At 37.7% G+C, this 21,811-nt stretch overlaps 1 protein-coding gene across 2 annotated transcripts in view; it reads left to right on the forward strand.

The window, feature by feature from the left end:
* The window catches only part of MORC3 (MORC family CW-type zinc finger 3), a 40,296-nt gene that overhangs the window by 9,721 nt on the left and 8,764 nt on the right, over window positions 1-21,811 (forward strand). For both annotated transcript variants that reach the window (XM_086675943.1, XM_086675944.1), the window contains exons 2-14: window positions 1,369-1,441; window positions 2,890-3,022; window positions 3,916-4,129; window positions 4,705-4,853; window positions 6,377-6,524; window positions 9,299-9,427; window positions 9,635-9,754; window positions 12,615-12,712; window positions 17,133-17,237; window positions 19,229-19,351; window positions 19,458-19,532; window positions 20,560-20,605; window positions 21,571-21,737. In XM_086675943.1, the coding sequence (XP_086532069.1) occupies window positions 1,369-1,441; window positions 2,890-3,022; window positions 3,916-4,129; window positions 4,705-4,853; window positions 6,377-6,524; window positions 9,299-9,427; window positions 9,635-9,754; window positions 12,615-12,712; window positions 17,133-17,237; window positions 19,229-19,351; window positions 19,458-19,532; window positions 20,560-20,605; window positions 21,571-21,737 (1,580 nt within the window). The remainder of the gene's footprint in view (window positions 1-1,368; window positions 1,442-2,889; window positions 3,023-3,915; window positions 4,130-4,704; window positions 4,854-6,376; window positions 6,525-9,298; window positions 9,428-9,634; window positions 9,755-12,614; window positions 12,713-17,132; window positions 17,238-19,228; window positions 19,352-19,457; window positions 19,533-20,559; window positions 20,606-21,570; window positions 21,738-21,811) is intronic.

Below are 21,811 nucleotides of genomic sequence, written 5' to 3' on the forward strand. Positions count from 1 at the left end.
GGGTGAAGATCTGGAAATTGATTTTTATTAAAAACTCGTTGTAATGTATGCTGTAGAAAGTCTGAGTTACTTGCATTCCACATTACATGAATGTGTGCCCTGTTCCCGTCTGAAGACTGCTCTTCTACAGAATTTCATTTCTCACATGTGTACTTCAGGCTGATGGTGAATGAATGCTTGGGGATTGTTTAAAGTCTAGTGCAGATAGAGGAAAAGTCGACCTCTTTCTGACACCTTGTGGCAGCAGCTGAACACTGCAAACACAGCTGGTTTGATGTATAATCTCATCCCATTTCCAGAGCTCTTCATCTTAAATAAAGTGTCCACTCTCTTTTTTTCCTTTAAATGTGAGCTGATCTGTTTAAAAGGAACATAAAATACCCATTGTGTGGAAATTCTCTGCATATTGAAATTTTCCAGCCTCGGCCTTTCAAAGCTGCTTGTACATTTTTATACATTTGATATCTGTATTTCTAAGGAATTTTGGAGAATCCTCTGTAGCATGAGGTTGATTGGTGTAGTCTTCTATACTGTATTACTGTGAATAAAATCAGACCTAAAATCCTTGGAAATCAGTAACGTTTGTTTCACTTGAACTTCTTTTGACATTCTGTAAAAATGGTTGATAAATGTATATTACTCCACTCCTGCAGTTTTAACTGTAATGAACTTGGAGTAAATAATAAGGTATCAAGTATTGATTTTCCAAAAGACCACTAGAAAAGCCTGTTGATTAATATGTGAAGTTTATTTAAAAAATTTTTTTTATTACATTTATTTATTTTTGAGAGACAGAGTGAGACAGAGCACAAGTGAGGTAGGGGCAGAGAGAGAAGGAAACACAGAATCCAAAGCAGCCTCCAGGCTCTGAGCAAGCGTTCAGCACAGAGCTGGATGCAGGGCTCGAACCCACGAACCATGGGATCATGACCTGAGCCGAAGTCAGACACTTAACCGACTGAGCCACCCAGGTGCCCCTGTGAAGTTAAGTTTATTAAGCCTAACGCACTCAGGAGAAAACACCCCATTGGCAAGATCTTAGTTGTGTTTTCACAGTAATTTTGAGGTAAGTCTTTTAAGGGGGGTAACTTTCTGATTGGGCAGTTTATGATATCATAGCTTTGGAATGGTGGACCCGAGGAGGCAAGAGTTTTGAGGCAAGTCTTGATGAGGGAACTATTTAGTAGTTTCACACAGCCTTCCAAGAATCTTATTTCTCGGTTACATCTTCCACGTATATCCTGAAGCAAGCAGCTATAAGTTTTACTTGGTCCCAGAATTGTTTAATACAGGGACAGAAAATTATATTGGTTTCTGTCTCAAAAGTAAGACTTGAATTAATTTACATGAATCATTGGTTTGTTTCAGCTTTGCCCGAAGTTTTTACATACAAATTCTACTAGTCACACTTGGCCATTCAGTGCAGTTGCTGAATTAATAGGTATGTAAAATTGACATTTCATGTATAATCTGTTGCTTGTAAGTGAAGTTTTAAAAAACTTTTCATTGCAAAATAATATGCAAATGTGCTGTTTAATAAAACAGATGGATCTTGAATGATAACCATTGGTAAAGGTTATCTAGTATAACAGCTATTCAGATCAATGTCAAATTAATTGTTCCTCAACTTTCCCTGTATTAGTATTAAAATATTTTGCCAAATTCATAAAACATGTTGAAAGTAGTATAATTATGATTATAAAAGACATTGATCTATTGCAAAAATGGGAATTGTGGTTTTTAATCGTTGGAAATATGTGTAACGATGGATTTTTCTGATGTTAGCAAGTAGGGGGATTAATGTTACATTTGATTTGTGATAATAAGTTATTGTTTCCTCCAATAGAATGATTGGGTATAGAATTGTATTTTAATAGTGTTTTAATGAGCAGGAGAAAAGAGGTACGACTGGGATCACATTTGCATGATGGGTCATGATTTTTTCCTCTGGAAGATTCATGCAGGAGAGTGTCTTTCCTGAAGTGGCTGATTAAAAAGATTATTTTATTTTAATTGTAGGCTCCCTTATGGAAGGATAGTTTGAGAACCATTATTTGTGTTTAGTCCTAAAGATTTCAAAATACCTCAGAAAGTAATTTTAGTCAGGGATATTCTGGTGGAACTTCGTTTGAAAGCTGATGTTATTACTGCTTCTGTTGACATTTTTTTTCACCTTTCTTTCCTTTTCTTTCTTTCTTTCCTTTTCTTTCTTTCTTTCTTTCTTTCTTTCTTTCTTTCTTTCTTTCTTTCTTTCCTTCTTTCATTCATTCATTTTCCTTCCTCCTTCCCTATTCTGAGACAAACAAGAGTGTTTGCTAAACAAGAGTGTTAAGTGAGGATCTGTACAGAGATCATAGAAATATAAAAGCCACCAGAAACTTTGGTTAGATTGAGAGGGCCACAATTTGAACAACGGTGTAGAAGGTAAACCTTCATCTGTGTGTCCAGTTTACCAGAAAACATCACTGCTTTCTAATTTATTCAGTAACTCGTGGCATTCCCTCCGCCTCAACGTGTAGTGCTACTCAGCTCTCAGTTTCTCACTCGATAGCCGGGCTGGTTCTTCGGACAGAAGAGACCTTCCTGTCTTGATCATTGATTTGGCGCAGTGATTCTTCTCGTTTGTACTTTTTCAGTACAGTTGGTACCAATCTTTGTTCTCTGTGTAACCAATGGAGGGCTTTGGAGAGAGTTAACTCTGTATTGATCGGTGAATGAATCACGTACAGCAAGGTACGGTTTAGGGTCGTGTTTTCAAGTCTTAGGAGTTCCCTAAGCATTGCGGTTTTTAAAAATTTTGAAAAACAGATTGCCTGTTAAAGGCTTTTACTGAACTGATTGTTCTTTCAAAATGCAAAGTTAGAGTTTCTCAAAACTTTTGTTTCTCAGACAATGCTTACGATCCCGATGTGAACGCTAAACAGATATGGATTGACAAAACGGTGATAAATGACCATATATGCTTGACATTCACTGATAATGGGAATGGTATGACTTCAGATAAATTACACAAAATGCTAAGGTATGTCAGAGTGTCACATTTCTTGAAAACCTTGCTTTTACCCAGGGGTTTCCGGTGTCATACTTAATCGCCTGTAGTTTTTGTTATTTAAACACATGTGGTACCCACAGTGCCCTGTGTGTTCTCAAGTCTTCCCATCATCTTCTGCTGATTATTAGACAAGCCCTACCATCCTCCCCCTCCCCCACCACGTCTGACTTACCTAAAATTCCACCATTCCTTTAGAGTGGTAACACTGATGGCAGTTATTTACAGTCTAGCGTTAATTAGTTTTAGCCAGTATTGCCAATAAAATGCCACTTTTGGTGGGGAGTAATTTTAAAGGGATTCAGAGTGTAAGGAAGCAAGATAAAATAGTCACAAAGCTTTGGGCTCTAGGGTCGTAGAATAGGATGTCAGTATGCAGCCATATGTGCCTGAAAGGGAAACTGAGGTACGTAGTCCAGGTATACAGAGTAGAGAAACGTGGCAGCCAAGCCCTTTCCGCTGTCTCTCAAATACATGTTGCGTTGCCAGAAACTCCACTTGGCGCCGTTAGTAATCATACCGCAGTGGGCTTGCCTCAGATTCAGAAAATCGTTCACATTTAGACATATCTAAAATACCGTGGGGTGAAATCTCAAGGGTCCCAGGAGCCCACCTGAGAACTCAGCCGTTGGGACAGGGTGTGCCAGGCAAGGAGCTCCTCCTGGTTCAGCATGTGTCACCCTTATGCCCTGCAGCGTGGGTTTAGTTTTCTTCTTTTCAAAGATGGGGAAACACCTCAAAATGCAACTAGAAAGGCTGAATCTAACATTTACACCCAGGTTTTTTACTTGATGTTACAGGTTTTGAATTAAGAAAATGAAGATTATACGTACTTATTTTAAAAATCCTTTTTGTTTTCTTTTTAGCTTTGGCTTCAGTGACAAAGTCACCATGAATGGTCACGTCCCAGTTGGCTTGTATGGGAATGGCTTCAAGTCAGGTTCTATGCGTTTGGGTAAAGATGCAATTGTATTTACCAAAAACGGAGAAAGCATGAGTGTGGGCTTCTTGTCTCAGACCTACTTGGAAGTCATAAAAGCAGAACATGTTGTTGTCCCAATTGTGGCATTCAACAAACACCATATCCTTTTGATTTTGAAATGGAAACTGTGGAGAAACTCTGAAGAAATATTGTGAACCATTCCCTCCTTTTGCCCTCCTCTCGATTCTCATTTTTCAATCACAGTGTGCATTGTAGCTCTTGTTCCAGTCCATTGCCTCTTAACATCTGAGGCAGCCCTTTGTCCCTTTCTCTCTTCTGTTGGAATTGTGCCTTAGAAACCCCTAACGCAAGGTGGCTGTGTTCTGTGTGCAGCTTCCTGTAGCTCTCCTTTGTATTTCAGTTGTATCGTGTCTAATAAGATGTGTGGTCTGCCTTGGAATTTCCCCTAATGACCGTGAGAAGCAAGATATCTTTAGGAAAATGTCCTCTGTGTCTTTATAAAACACATTCATATATTAGGAACTATGAAATTAGGAATCATAATAAACTTGCTTCTACTTCATCTTTCTTGGTGTTCATCTGAAATCAGACTGTAGTTTCAAAACTTAGATATTAATTTAGGAAATAGTTTTTTGTTGTTACCGAAATTTGAGTTTGCATACTTCAATTGTGAAAAATACGTTGTTGTTCTAAGTCTTTAACTTAGGATATACGACAGATGATAAATTTAGCAGAATCCAAAGCAAGCCTTGCAGCAATTCTGGAACATTCTCTGTTTTCTACGGAACAGAAATTACTGGCAGAACTTGATGCTATTATGGGTAAGAAGGGGACAAGGATCATCATTTGGAACCTTAGAAGGTAAATATCGACCTGAACCAGTGATTACGTGTGTGGGAGGTGAACTGTTTGTGCAAAAATAGTTGTGTTCTATTGATCCGTGGTCGTACAGAATAGAAATACTTGGGAAGGTACTCATTTTTTGGCATAGGTCATGATTTGTCTTTTCCATGGGTGTTTTATTGAGGCCACTTTGGCTTCAACTCGAGGTAATTTCATATTATTAAAACTAAATTTCCTAGCCCTGCATATTCAGTATCCAGAGAGGCCAATTCTCACTTTCTGTTATTCTGTCCCTCTCCTCAAAAAGAAACAAACAAAAGAAATGGGAAGATAATATCTCACCTGACGAGCCCTGACCTGCGTAAGTTAGGTAGAGAAGTCTTTGTCCGTGACTTAAAGTTAAGCGTGACTTAACATCTGGTGACAAAAGTAATGTGGATGAGGACTCTGGATTGTTAAGGTTTTGTATCCTTGTGAGGATAAAATCACTTGCAAATAAGATTTTTTTAAAACTTTGGATGAATGTGTTAATGTTGATACCTAGACACATAGAATGATATGAATAAAGCACAAATTGAGTGGTAAGCCTAAAATACTTTCACTTTAAATCTTTTCTGATCTCCCTTATTCCCCTTTTTCTTGCTTTTTCTTTCATGCCCCTCCCATCCTTACTCCCCTCTTTTTTTTTTATTTACACTTTTTATTTTGAGATACTTGTACATTCCTGTGCATAAATAATGGACCTCGTGTACCCTTCATCCAGTTTCCCCCAGTGGCGGCATCTTGCAAAACTGTAGTGCAGTAGTGTTGATAATGACATTGGTAGAGTCAAGATATGGGACATTTTCATCACCACAGTGATTTCTCATGGTGGCCTTTTGTATCCACACCCACTCCCTCCTTCCTCCCTGACAACCTCTAACACGTCTTCCATTTCTGTAACTTTGTCATTTTGAGAATGTCATATGAATAGAATCCTACAGTGTGAAACCTTTTGGGATTGGCTTTTTTCATTCATCATATTTCTCTGGAGATGCATCTGGGTTCTTGTGTGTGTCAGTAATTTGCTCCCTTTTCCTTGCTGAGTAGTGTTGTACTGTATACGTGGACCACTGTGTTTAACCATTCACTAGTTAGAGCACATCTGGATTTTTACCATTTTGGGTTATTACAAATACAGCTGTAAACATTTATGCACAGGTTTTCCTGGAATGTAATCTTCCTTTTTCCAAGGTAAATGCTCAGGAGTGTAATTGCTGGCTCATACGGTAGTTGCCTGTTTAGTTTTTTAAGAAACTGCCAGAATGTTTTTGGAGTGGCTCTACCATTTGACATTCCCACTAGCAGTGTGAGAGTGAATACAGTTTTTCTGCCTCTTTCTGGATTCCCGTTCTTTCATTTTTCCCTTGCTTTTGTCTCCCTCCCCCCCACCCCCCAACCAGGACATCTACCGTGGGTAGGTGTTTTGTTTTGTTAGCAGTGTATTTGCTTATCTTGCCGTGAAGGTAAAATTTACCTCCTTCAAAAAAATTTTTTTATAGCTACAAAAGCGCAACAGAGTTTGATTTTGATAAGGATAAATATGACATCAGAATTCCTGAAGATTTGGATGAGACAACAGGGAAGAAGGGGTACAAGAAACAAGAAAGGATGGACCAAATTGCCCCTGAGAGTGACTATTCCCTGAGGGTATGTATTCAACTCTTTCTGGACATGGGAAAATCAGCAAATGATGGAAATTACATTTTCTGCTTATGTTATAAATGCTGTCAGTGAAAAGTATCTCAGAACCAATTTATTTAACTTTTCATGAGCGCATTGGTGGTTGTATTTGGCTCAGAAAATGGTTTTTTAACTGCAAAGTCATCAGGTCTAATAGCACTTGTAGTTCTTTCACTGTGTGGTTACATTATTTGAATTAGGAATCCTAGAATCAGTATGTCCTATGATAGCCATAGTGATTGATTCAATCAAAAATACCAATTGTTTTTTAATATATATAATATATATATAATATATATATAATATATATTATATATATTATATATACATATATGTATTATACATATATGTATATATACAATATATATGTATATATATGTATATATACATATATGTTATACATATATGTATATGTATATTATATACACACATATATATACATATATATGTATATATACATATATATGCATATGTATATTATATATACATATACGTATAATATATATAATATATATATATAATGTATCCTGTATTTATAGACTACAGATCCTATGTATTAATACAGTTTTGTGATAAATACCTTTGACATTAGACCTAGAAATGAATATGTTTTTAAGATTGAAGAAATTAATAATCAAATAACAGTAGGATATAAAAAGAATTTTTTTTTATTCACTGTGATAAGACATATAATACTGACTTTTCCCTTTACCTTTTGTGCTGAGATTATTCCATAACCCCAAGCTGAGGATACATTTGACATTTACAGGTTTACCATGTAACTTTTGGAGATCTTAACAGTTACAATGTAAGATATTTAAGTATTCCTTGATATACCCCAAAACATTATTGAAGTATGAAAATCTTGCTCACTTATGAAACAGGTCCAGAGGCAGTCAGAGTAGATGGTGTGGCTCAGGTCATGATCTCAAGGTCATGGGATCTAAGCCCTGTGTTGGCGCAGAGCCTGCTTGGGATTCTCTTTCTTCCTCTCCCTCTCCCTTTCCTTCTCCCTCTCCCTTTCCTTCTCCCTCTCCCTTTCTTCCCTCTCCCACTTGCGAGTTCTCTCTCTCTTAAAAAAAAAAAAAAAAAGAGGGGCGCCTGGGTGGCGCAGTCGGTTAAGCGTCCCGACTTCAGCCAGGTCACGATCTCGCGGTCCGTGAGTTCGAGCCCCGCGTCGGGCTCTGGGCTGATGGCTCGGAGCCTGGAGCCTGTTTCAGATTCTGTGTCTCCCTCTCTCTCTGCCCCTCCTCCGTTCATGCTCTGTCTCTCTCTGTCCCAAAAAAAAAAAAAAAAAAAAGTTGAAAAAAAAAAAAAAAGAATTGAAAATGGGTGCCTGGCTGGTTCAGTTGGAAGAGCATGCAACTCTTGATCTCAAGGGTCGTGAGTTCAAGCCCCACATTGGGTATAGAGATTAAATAGATAGACAAACTAACTTAAAAAAAAAAATTGAAAACACATTTAGATTCCTGCTGATTGTTACAACTCAATTTTGAAAAAAATTGAAAAAAACTAAGCTTATTTACTCAGCATAAGTGTTGGTATATTATTTATGATATTTTCCTTTTGAAGTATATAATAGACCCTTTTGTCTGTATTAGATTTTTTGTCATTTTTGCCTAAATAAAATTTATTGCTACTTTTAAAATATAATAGCAATCAGGGCACCTGGGTGTCTCAGTTGGTTGAGTGTCCGACTTCCACTCAGGTCATGATCTCACACTTCGTGGGTTTGAGCCCTGTGTCGGGCTCTGTGCTGACACCTCAGAGCCTGGAGCCTGCTTAGGGTTCTGTGTCTCCCTTTCTCTGCCTCTCTCTTGCTTGTGCGCTCACTCGCTCTCTGTCTCTCTCTCAAAAATAAATAAACATTAAGAAAGAAAATTTAAAAAATAGTAAATAAAATATAATAGCAATAGGGGTGCCTTGGTAGCTCAGTCAGTTAAGCAACTGACTTTGGCTCAGGTCGTGGTCTCACGGTTGGTGGGTTTGAGTCCCATGTCGGGCTCGGTGCTGACAGCTCAGCCTTCTTTGGATTCTGTGTCTCCCTTTCTCTGCCCTGCGCTTGTTCGCTTTCTTTCTTTCTCAAAAATAAACATTAACAAAAATTAAAATGTATAGCAATATATATATTTGACAGAAGAGTCAGAAAATATAGTCCCTTTTTTTGTACATTTGTGCATTAAAAAAAATTAAAATGGGGGCGCCTGGGTGGCGCAGTCGGTTAAGCGTCCGACTTCAGCCAGGTCACGATCTCGCGGTCCGGGAGTTCGAGCCCTGCGTCAGGCTCTGGGCTGATGGCTCAGAGCCTGGAGCCTGCTTCAGATTCTGTCTCCCCCTCTCTCTCTGCCCCTCCCCCGTTCATGCTCTGTCTCTCTCTGTCCCAAAAATAAATAAACGTTGGAAAAAAAAAATTAAAAAAAAAATTAAAATGAGATCATACCACATGCACCGTTTTGTAACTTTTTGAAAAGTTTATTTGCAATTTAATATGGCATTTGTATAGGTCAATAGATTGTTTTCTGCAAACCATTTCTCTGGCTTTAGTATATTGAGTTTCATTTTTAAAGAAGAGCAATCAAATGTTAACCAATAACAGCTTTATAGTCTGTATTGTTGAAGAGTTCATGGGTCCTTTATCAAAGCGAGGTCATAGCTTTCTTCCTAAGTACATATATCAGTAAAGTTGAACACATTTGTGGGTAATTATTTGGAAAAGACAGATATTATTTGTGTCTTTTCAGGCTTACTGCAGTATATTGTATCTAAAGCCAAGAATGCAGATAATATTACGTGGACAGAAGGTGAAGACACAGCTGGTTTCAAAGAGTCTTGCCTACATTGAACGTGATGTTTATCGACCCAAGTTTTTAGTATCCTTTATCTTCCTTTTTATGACGCCATATAAAGACACATTAATAAAGTGTATTCCTCTTCCCCCTTTCTCCTTTTATTCTGGTATGGAGTCCTCTCCAACTGTGCCCTTTTTTATGCACTTTGGGATTCATTAAAAAATGACTTAGAAAGGATGATTTGAAGGAAGTAAGGTGGCATGTTCAGAATTTTCCTTAACATTTAAGACTAAAACAGTGAGAATTACATTTGGATTCAACTGCAGAAATAAAGACCATTATGGGATCATGATGTATCACAGAAATAGACTCATCAAAGCTTATGAAAAAGTTGGATGTCAGTTAAGGGTAAGCTGTAGATCTGAAAATATCTTTTGTAAAGTTAAAATACCATGTTACTGGGTCAAATGTGAAATAACATGCTTTGTGTAATAACTTTTAAGTGTCAGTGTGTTTAATGATGTTGGTATGGCACTTGAACTTAAAATACTTTTGTATTTCCCATTTGGTCCAAATAATCGTATGAGGGGGACAGAATATTTTATCTCTGTTTTACAGTTGAGGAAATTGGGGCCAATAAGTTAGGTAACTTGCCCAGACCTAAAATGAGTATGGATCTTAGGCCCGGATGCAGATCTTTTGACTGCATCTGGATATGGATCCGTGATTATTTCTGGGATGAAATTGGTTTTATTTAGTCCTGACTCAAATACCAGAAAAACAGGATCATATAGGTGAGTACTTCTCTGGAGTTAATTCCTAAATATATTAGGCCTTCCTCCTAAACCACTTCCGTGGTTGTAGAATTCAAGTTAGGTTGATGAACATTACCCACACTATGCTTGTTTGTTCATCCTTAAACATGTTTTCACAGAAAGGTTTTTTGGGGGTGTATGTGTTAAGAATTGAGTGATAAGTGCTGAAAATCAAGTTTGTTAAAGGTTTTATGTCTAGGCATATTTTGTTTTCCAGTTCTTCTATGGTTTTCATTTTCTGTTCATCTTATTTCATTCTAAATTCTTTGTAGAATGATGTGAGCTCTACACAGTATAATAGTGTGGGTTTATCTTCAATATTATGTAGTAAGGGTTGTAACTCTGTTACATGTTTTACATCGACACAAGTCCCGAATATAGCATTTTTGCAAAAGTAAATAAACTTTGTTGGGCTCTTCTTGGTAACCACTAATTTCAGTCAAAAAATAAATGTAGAGGGGCACCTGGGAGGCTCAGTCAGTTAAGCATCCAACTCTTGGTTTTGGTTCAGGTCATGATCTCATGGTTCATGGGATTGAGCCCCTTGTTGGGCTCTGTGTTGGAGCCTGCTTGGAATTCTCTCTCTCTCCACCCCCCCCCCCCCCGCCCCTTCCCCAGCTCATGCTGTCTCATTCTCAAAGAAATAAAACATTAAAAAATAAATAAATACAGAAATATGGCAACCATGATATGCAGTATCAATCACATTTAAAAAACTAATTTTCATTTATAATCCAACTAGTAATTTTCAACGGAAGTATTCTATAATTAAAGTCACTAAATTTCACTGGTAATTGGAAATTCATTTTTGGTAATAAGCCTTATTTCTCAGGTGCTTTGGTTTTCAAAAGAAACCGTGTATCTGTGACAGAATGTTAATTATTTTTTTCTTTTATCATTGATGAAATGACCAAAGTAAGGTACACAGCCCATTTTTCCAACCCAATTATGTTTGCATTGTTTATAATTTCTGGTTAAGCTTGACCTGGTAAAAAATAGGCTTTTACAGTCAACTTTTATTTTTCTCTACCAGGTGATGGATTTGCCTTATAGTATTTGCATTCTTTGAACTCAATAAACAGTTTTTATTTTTTTTATTTTTTTTTTTTTTTAAATTTTTTTTTTTTCAACGTTTATTTATTTTTGGGACAGAGAGAGACAGAGCATGAACGGGGGAGGGGCAGAGAGAGAGGGAGACACAGAATCGGAAACAGGCTCCAGGCTCTGAGCCATCAGCCCAGAGCCCGACGCGGGGCTCGAACTCACGGACCGCGAGATCGTGACCTGGCTGAAGTCGGACGCTTAACCGACTGCGCCACCCAGGCGCCCCTCAATAAACAGTTTTTAAATAGGTGTCAGATATTTGATAGGATTTGCCATGCTAGATGATCAGAATAAAAAGATGATAAGGTACAGAGCATGCTCTCAGAGCTCTTTCTGGTGAGGGGACTGTAGTACAAGTCGGAAGCATCAGAAGAAGCTTTTTGGAGAGCATGGTGATGGAGTCTTAGTTGATGTTATTGTGTTGAAAGTCTGGCAAGGGTTTCCCAGGCAGAGAAAAATATCTGCCCAGGAAGGGAAAGAGGCTTCTGAGAACATGACCTCAGTAAGGGAGTAGTTTGCTCTGCCTGGGGGCAGATGTTAAGTCACGAGAATAATGGGAGAGAGGCAAGAAGATGAGGCTCGAAAGGAGGCAAACAGGACCCACACATTGAAGGCTATTGTGGTTTACTGATCGAATGAGACAAACCACTGATGGTTTTGGTAGAGTGGGATTATGGTTAGTTTTGCATGGTTTCTTCTATAGTTGCTCTGTTTATGAACATTTTCGCTACGTAAGTTATATATTCTTCCACTTTTTCCTTTTGTAGACTCTGCTACAATTGTGAGTAAAATACACTTGCTGATCACACATAGGTAATCAGAATATGTGACTCATATACTTTGAGTTCAATATTTTAGCTAGTAGCATTTTTAAAATAACTTGACTTCAACTGACCTAGGTTTTTATTCCATCACCATTAACAACTAGATGTGTAACTTTGGATAAATGATTTTAATTTTTATCTAGTAAACTTTTGGCATATTATTGCTAGAGTCTTTGCTAGTCTTTGTGGATATAGAAAGGAGTTAGTTGTGGTTTCTGCTATGTAAGAAATACATCCCAGTAGAGGGGGTCTGTTTCTCTTGGATAAAATCGGGGGTAATACTTGTTTAAATGGATATTTGACAACAGTGAAAGTGTTTTGGAGGAAGGCTCTAATATATTTGGGAATTAACTTCTAGAAAAGTAAAATTATCTACGAGACACTACTTTTCAATTGAAATTTTCTAAGAATCATGACATAAAATGTAGAAAAATGTTTCGTACAAATTGTAAATCCTTGTGGAAGGGTAATCATGTTGAGTAGCATGTCTTATGCTTAAAACACTGATTTTATTTTCTTTTTCAGGCAAACAACATGGGTGTTGGAGTGGTGGGAATTATAGAGTGTAATTTCCTAAAGCCAACTCATAATAAACAAGATTTTGACTATACTAATGAGTACAGGTATGTTACCTATTTAAGTTACTGGTTTTTTACAGTTTTAGAAATACTGTCATAACTTTTCCTTAGCTGAATTTTTTTTTTTCTGTCTTGTGGATGTTTTTATAGCATAGAACTTTAAGGAAATTGATAGGTGAGAAGCATGGATAGAACACACATTTAACCATCTTCTCCCATCCTAGGAATTGTATTGTACTCCATCACAAGTAGGAATACATTCTCTCCTATCTTTATTGATGAAGTATTTCTGAGCTTTGTGGAAAATATAGAGGGTGTGCTTGCTTTCTTGGTGTCAGCATTTATTATGTAATGTCCTGACACTTTGTGCTTGTTAGTTGGGAACTGTAAGGTAATTTTGTGCTATGAGCCTTAGACAGAAATACTCTTATCTTTTAAGAGTGGTTAGAAGCCATAGGATGAATATGACCATCAATGGGACTTATAACTTTAGGAAGCACAGTTTTCCTGTTGAGCATATATAACGAAATAGAATGTAAACATAGGAACATTTGTGATAAAGATAATGCAACAGGCCCTTTATTCAAATAAATACAACAGAAATAAAACAGAAAGTGGAAGGAAGAAAATAATAAAGGTGAGAGCAAAATCAGTGAATTAGGAAACACACATATAGAAAATCAATACACATTCAGAATTCACTCCTGAGGCAGATCCTACTCCTGTTTTTTTTAATGAGGATAATTTAATCTAAGGATTATTAACTAAGATAGTACAGGGTGATTACCAGAAGGGGTAAAAGAGGACAACAGGTATCCAGAACTAGCAGATATGAAAGACGATTACCTCGTGGTTAGAAAAGAATAGACACGGGGCGCCTGGGTGGCTCAGTTGGTTAAGCGTCCGACTTCAGCTCAGGTCACGATCTTACAGTCTGTGAGTTCGAGCCCCGCGTCGGGCTCTGTGCTGACAGCTCAGAGCCTGGAGCCTGCTTCAGATTCTGTGTCTCCCTTTCTCTCTGCCCCTTCCCCACTCATGCTCTGTCTCTCTGTCTCAAAAATAAATAAAAACATTAAAAAATTTTTTTTTTAAAAAGAAAAGAATAGACAATAAAGGAACTAGGACAGGACCCCCCCCCGCCCCCAGCAGAGATTCAGACAAACACAGGAACAAGCTACCTGCCATGGTAAGAAACTTGATAGAAGGCCTGGCCAGCGCTGGTCTGTAGATGTGGTCCACTGTTGCCAGAGGGTGTGGGTGTGCTGGAGCTGTTCTGTAGAGGAGACCTGTCTTTGCCCAAGGATGTGGGCACACTGGAACTGGTCTTTGTTGCTGGAGGTCGTGGGCTGCTGGGGGCAGAGCATAGCTAGAGAACACAGCTTAGAGCCCCTCTGGGGGGCCACTGGACTCTAGTCAAACAATAACACCGCATACCAGAACATGAAGGACATGTGTCCTGCTATCATCATCTAGCAAGTTCATTGCCCTGTTAATCCAGTTTAACATTTTGCAGGCTGCCGAAGGATAAATATTTACACCATCAAGTTTTAGAATCAGAAATCTGAGCAAAGAAGACTGGATTTGAAGCTGAGAGACAAGTTCATAACAGAAAAAAATCAAAAAGCTCAAAGTTTGTTCTTTGATAAGAGTAGTAAAATCTATAAGCATCTGGCAATAAAAGGGAAAAAAAGAGAAAATAGCAATCATCACTATCAGAAATGGAAAGGAGGACATGACTACAGATCTATGGACACAAAAACATCAGAAGAATAAAAGAACAATTACTCACCATCTTAGATGAATCGGGTACATTCCTTTGAAATTAAATCAATTTTTAGAAAACTTACAACATACTATGAGGGCACATAACTTTGTTAGTCAACTCATGAATATATTACAAGAAGGGAAATTTATGTTGATTCCTCTCATTATCAAGATATAAAAATCTTAATTAAAATAATAGCAAATACCATCCAGTGATATATAGAAAAAGAAAAATTAATACATTAAAACCAGTTGGAGTATATTCCAAGATGACATGGGTAGTTTTAATATTCCAAAATCAATGCAGTTCACATGGATGTGAGAAAAGAAAACTCTCAGAGGTTATTTTCATAGCTAAGAAAAAGTACTTGATAAATCACAACACAAATTTGTAATTTAGAAAAAAAAAGGGACACTTACAAAACGATTAATGGAAGGGCATAGTAGCAATTAGGAGCATGTACACAGAACACCAAGCATCATTCCTACTGGTGAATTATTGATAGCTTTACCCTTAAGGGTGAAGATGAGACAAGGATATCTGCTATCCACCATTCTTGAATAATAAGGGAAGAAAAAGAAGTGAAAGTTACAAGGGTTGGAAAGGAAGAAATAAAACTTTCCTGTACAAGACAGTATTAAGTATATAGAAAGTCCAAAATAACCCACAAATTTAGAATTAATAAAGTAACAAGTTAAGTACTATGTAGTCTAGGGTTGCTGGATAAGAAGTATTCAGAAATGAGTGTATTTGTTTACCAATGACTAAAAACCAGAACATGAAATTTTTAAGAAGTCCTACTAAGTATCAAAAAAATCAAGTACTTGATTTTGGGATAAATAAAATATGCAATATACACATTGAAAACTATGAAATATTGTGGAGTAAAATTAAAGCCCTCAATGAGTAGATATACCAAGTTTAAGAGTTGGAAGGCTGAATATTATAAAATGTCAGTTTTTCTCCAAAATAATTAAATATAATTCCAGTTTTTAAAAAAAATCCCTGCCAGTATGTGTTGCTGTTGATATTAATAGGCTTATTCTAAACTTTATGTGGAAAGTCAGAAGAGTCAAGATACTTAAAGACAATCATTAAAGAACGACAAAGCAAGAAAACTTAATACTATTAAATACCAACACTTACAAAGCTGCCATTCACCAAGTGTGGTATTAATGAAAGGATGAACAGTCTACTGAAATGGAGAAGCCCAAAATAACCCCCCACTTTTTATACATTCGATGACCTGATTTATGACAAAGATTACATCATAGTGTAGTGGGAAAATGATCATCTTTCCAAAAATGCTGGGTCGATTGGCAGTTTGTATGGATAATATAGCTCCTGCCTCAGATGTAGCAATAAATTGATACCAGATGGACTTTAGACCTAAATGAGAAAGACAAAAACAGAAAATGGAAACAAGAAAGTTTTCAGAACCAGTAGTAAGCGGGTTTTTAAAATAAGATGCAAAAAGTATTGATCATAATGGGCAGAAATGGAAAAGTTACTTAAAATGAGTAAGAGCATGTAGGGCAGTTGGCACTCTCGTCATTGCTAGTGGGTATGAGAATTGATCAGTTTTGAAAACTGTTAGATTATCAAGTAGAGCCAAACATCAATGCACACCCCTGTGACCCCGCAGCTCCACTCCTCGGTGTATTCTCAGCAGAAATGGGTGCAGTCTTCTGGACTAAGGAATAGAGGTGATGAGAAAAAGGGACGAAGAGGGATTGAAAACATGAGATGTAGGGAGGGGATATATCTGGGAGAGAAGATTCATTTTCATTTGAATGCTTATGTGTTATGTGATCATGGAGGAAAATTTAGTGAGAGATAATGGTTGGGTATAGAAATATCTGATTCAGCCTGCCAGTGTAGAATATGAAATTTCAAATATCAAGTTTGAAAGCTTTATTTTAAAGCTTTTACAGCTTTCACTGTACCTTGTGAGTGAGTAGGTGCTGAACTCGGGTGATTGCTTAAGGATGGCCTTAGCGTTCTTTATCTCAGTAGATCCCATTGATTTGCTTTTTATTAACGTCTTACTGGGGAAGAACGGACAGTCTTAATTGTGGGACAGAAGCTATTTTGAAGTATACTTGCTGGTAACGATTGCCTACATGTATTCTGACTTGAAGCTTGTATTGGTTGGGGTTGGAATTCAGAGCCTGCGATTCTCCCACTAAGTGGTCTGCAGCAGATTTTCCCAACAGAGGACACAAAATATTACTATTTGTGTCTTCAAAGATGGTCCTGGCTCTGGCTCTGCTCTAGGAACTTTTTTTTTTTTTTTTTTTAATGTTTGTTTATTTTTGAGAGAGAGAGAGTGTGAGCGGGAGAGGGGCCGAGAGAGGGAGACACAGAATTTAAAGCAGGCTCCGGGCTCTGAGCTGTCAGCACAGAGCCGGATGTGGGGCTCAAAATCACAAACCGCGGGATCATGACCTGAGCCGAAGTCGGACGCTTAACTGACTGAGCCACCCAGGAGCCCCTCTAGGAACTTCTTAATGTCCTTAAAGAAAATTGCCACAAGAGCCTTCTTTATTCACTGTACCTTTGGGAGTCATCATCCCTTCTCCCCCATAATGTCCACACAATCATTACTAGGTTGTTTGTGCTTTCTCTGTATTTTACATAAATGTAATCTTTATCTTTTTTTTGTTTTCTTAAATTGATTTTATGATTTTCTTTCTTAAGGCTGACAATAGCAGCACTAGGAGAAAAGCTGAATGATTACTGGAATGAAATGAAAGTCAAGAAAAATTCAGAATATCCTCTAAATTTGCCAGTTGAAGATATTCAGTACGTACATGAAAAAATGTCAACCATTCTAATATCAAGATGTGATATGGGGAGGGTATAGTGATTGTACAGTGTTCACAAACTTTTGACTAACCCATAGTCAGATGTAAGTTCTACAGCTCCAGTCAGCACACCATGAAATGAACCAATGAATATATACATTTATTACATCATGCACGCAAAAGATGCATGAAATAGTGTTTACCCAAATGTTACATGCTGATACTTATTTTAAAAATGCAAGTCTTGCCCCACTGTATTGATTTCATGATCCACTAATGGGTTGTACTCATCGTTTGAAAAACCTTCGTCTTGTGTAATAGGCTCATGAGTCTAAAGCAGACCTGAATTTCGATTGTAATTCTGCTTAAATAATGATGCAACATTGAACATATTACTTGGCCTCTTACAAGTTTACTTTTTCACTTATAAAATGGGAACATTTTAGTAACACTCATCTCCTAGAGTTATAAGACTTAAAAATATGCCACACAAGCTGGTAGCACACAGTACCAGCTCTATTTATGACTAAAACTGTGTACTGATGGAAAGATGACCAAGATGTGTAATGAAGAACAAAAAGATGCAATTCAGTGTATTAATTTCCCGTTTTATTTTTTTTAGTTTTTTAAGCATAGAAAATTCTGCCAGGGTTTAAAAAAATGAACAATGGTAGGTTCCTAAAATAAGAGACTTGTATTTACTTTATAAACTTCTAGATTATTTGAAGTTTATCTAACTATAAATGCATTTTTAAAAAACTAGATTTAAAAAGTGTTGGTAGAGGGGCACCTGGCTGACTCAGTCAGAAGGGTATGCAACTCTTGGTCTCGGGGTTGTGAGTTCAAGCCCCACGTGGGGTGTAGAGATTACTTAAGTAAAGAATACTTAAAATAAAAATAAAAAGTTATTGGCATTAAGGTGAAGTCTTCATTTTTTTTTTATTTAAAAAATACTATTTTTTAGATGTTTATTTATTAGAGAGTACAAGTGGGAGAGGAGCAGAGGAGAGAGGATCCCAAGCAGGCTCCCTGCTGATAGCACAGAGTCTGAGTTGGGGCTTGAACCCATAAATCGTGAGATCACGACCCGAGCCAAAATCAAGAGTCAGGTGTTTAACCAGACTGAGCCACCCAGGTGCCCCAGTCTTCATAGATTAAATGAATTGTTAATAAATAATTGTTAAATGTTAAATGAATACCTACATTATTCATAGGATCATTGCAATTTTCAAATGATAAAACTATGAAGCACTTTATAAAGTAAAAGAATATGCACGTAGATATTCAGAGATATGCTATAGTAGAGGCTAAAAATGTAATACAGTTATTAAAAATTGCTTAAGTTATAGTAATAGCTTGTCTGTTTTCTGTACTTCAGTGTTTTGTTGTGCTAATTAATATACTAGATTGGACATTGCAATTGCTAACTTAATATAAATTTCAAAACAAGGTGTTTGCAATATTTTGAGTTTTTATTATCAGAGAACAAATTGAATAGTATGCTCTTAAGTAGGACATTTAAGTCTCTCTTTTTTTTTTTAATCGTTTGTTTTTAAGAGAGAGAGCGTATATGTTTGTGTGTGCGCGTGCACCTTGTGTGCTGGCTAGCGGAGGAGGGGCAGAGAGAGAGGGGGAGACAAAGGATCCAAAGCGATCCAAAGCAGGCTGTATGCTGACAGCAGAGAGCCTGGTGCAGGGCTCAACCTCACGAGCCATGAAGTCATGACCTGTGCCAAAGTTGAGCGCTCAACTGACTGAGCCATGCAGGTGCCCCAGTCTGTTGAAATTGACCTGTTAGCTTTAATCTTTTGAAGGTAACAAAAATTGTTGGCTTAAAAATTTTAATTTGCTGTATGACAAGAATTATGTCATGGACATTTCGGGGACAAATTAAATAATCAAGGCATTTTGCTGTGGAAATGATGTAGAAGACCTAATGAAGTATACTTAGCATCCATATTTTCATGCTAATATTATGTTTTGTTACAGGAAACGTCCTGATCAGACATGGGTTCAATGTGATTCCTGTCTAAAGTGGCGAAAATTACCAGATGGAATAGATCAACTTCCAGAAAAATGGTATTGCTCCAATAACCCTGACCCACAGTTCAGGTACCATATAGTTGGTAGTACCCTTTTTGGAAAGGCAGAAAGTACTGTTCAAGATGTATGAATAGGCGCTGGTGACGTGTTATTCCCATGTGATTTTTCTGACTAGAAATTGTGATGTTCCAGAAGAACCCGAAGATGAAGATGTGGTGCATCCTACTTATGAAAAAACCTACAAAAAGAAGTGAGTGTTGAGCTAACGTACGGTAGGGAAATAATGCACAGGTTAGCACCAGCGATGGGTCTGCAGCATTAGTTGATGTTTCTCCAAGATCATGCTCGTACAACCCGAAGAAGACTATGACCCCCAAAAAGACTTTGCTGTGGATGCATAATATCGGGTGCTTTTTTTGGTTTGTTTTTTTTAACAGTATAGTGTGGATATCCACTCTTTTTTACCTGCTGTTTATTGCTGTCCTGTCTACAAGATAGTTTGCATACAGAATAGTTTGTCTTTTAGGGGTCACACACAGATGAATCATAGAGTACTGTCCAGTATGAGCTTAAGCCTTAATAGGGAAGGTGAGGCATGTACGTATTACTGACGAGAAGTTGACAAGTATCATAAAAGGCACGATCCAGTCCTGTTGGGAAGCCCATAAGGAGAGACGACCTCTCGCTGGGGATGGGAAGGGAAACCCAGATGAGGAAAATTCAAGGAGGACATTTGTATAATATGCCTTGAAGGACAGGTAGGATGAGAATGTATAGGAAACAGTGATTCGTTCGGCTTTAACTAGAGTAAATATGTGAATGGACACGATGGAAAATAGAGGTGGGAGGGAGAAGCTGGGTAATGAACGATAGCCCTGGTGAACTTCCGGCTAGTGTACCACACCCAGGGGCTGAGTTCATGCAGAACTTCCAGGTTTTGATATAGAGTGCACTGTTTTTGACGGTAAATCCAGCAGCAGAATTGGGAGTAAAGAAACCAGTTAGAAGCCAGTTGTGGTGTTCCCACTCAAAGGTCAGAATAATGCTGGTCAGGATGGAGAACTTGAGGCAGACATCAGGGCGTTACTGAGATAATAGGTGGAAAGTATTTCCTGCTTAAGGCTTACCACTGATGATAATGAAATTGAAGCAAAGTTCAGTGTACCTATTTGAGTGACTCAGGGAAATGGCAAGTATGTCAATGGGAAGCAATTGAAAAATAATAAATAAATTTACATACATTTTCATCTTTTTTTTTTTTTTTTTCTTTTTTTAAGAGACAAGGACAAATTCCGGATCCGACAACCAGAAATGATCCCTCGGGTAATGAATTAAGCCTTCCATTTTATAGCTGTGTCTTATGTTGGGTAGTGGTTAGTTTAGCACACATTGAGTGTGAAAGCTTGCTATTAAAGCTGTTACACAACAAATTGAAGTGGTTGTGTTCATTCATTCATTTCACATAACTCCTTTTATTACACCCCTCCTTCCTAACCCAACGACTTGATTCAAACTGTTCAGTTTTGTTATTTTGTGGGGCATCTTCTGAGGAAAGGCAAGTGGTTAAGAATCTTACTGTTCCATAGGCAGTCAGGGAAACTTCCCAGGAAGCCCTGGGGAGCCATGTTCTAATACCAACCTGGAGCGCTACAGTGTTTCTTTCTCTTTGTTGACCACTCTTCCTGGCCCTTCCATCTCTTTCTCCGTGCTTAATGGTGGTTAAGGAGCGTTTTATGAGTATGTGGGTAGGGCGCTGTGCTTCTTGTGTAAGAGGCTTTGGTCTGCTGCAGAATTGTATGTTTGCTTTTGATTGCATTGAAATATTTTCTTATGTAAAGGATGAGGGTTTGGAGGTGACAACAGAACTGGGCGAAAAGAATAGTGGGCTTACTTATTCTAAAGGCAGTATCTTTGACTTTATCTTCAGTTTATTTCTCTTAGAAAACTTAATTTCTACTTGTGTCTTGACAAGTCCTATATTAGTACAAGGTCGGCAAATCTTGCTGTAAAAGGCCAGATAGTAAGTATTTTAGGCTTTGTGGGCCACATACAGTCTCTGTTATGTGTTCTTTGTTTTGTTCACACCTTTAAAAATGCAAAACCATTCTTTGGCTGGATTTGGCTTATTGGCCTGTTTGTTGTTCCCTGGTGTGGCATAAAGAATTTACATGGTTAGGATGGTTCTTAGTGTTTCCTGGGATAAGGGGAGAAGGGAAAATAATATCTCATGTTTTGGGCTTGGCATGTTAAAAAAGCCCTTTTAAGATCACATTTTTTCCTTCCAACAGATTAATGCTGAACTCTTGTTTCGGACACCCACCGTGTCAAGTCAGAGCTTTTCTCCCGTGAAGGAAAGTGTTCCAAGAGGACATCTTTCAGAAGTGGCAAATACATATACAACAAGACTTCTAAACAACCATCGAGGTTCACCCCAGTCGGAACCCGAGAGCAACAAGTCAGTGGTTAAAATGCGCTTTTCCATTTGGGGAATGAATACTAAACAGAGCCTTCACTTGACGTTGTGTGGCA

Source organism: Puma concolor, chromosome C2 (assembly GCF_028749965.1).
Source record: "Puma concolor isolate L17-30 chromosome C2, mPumCon1.1.hap2, whole genome shotgun sequence".
Lineage (NCBI taxonomy): Eukaryota > Metazoa > Chordata > Mammalia > Carnivora > Felidae > Puma > Puma concolor.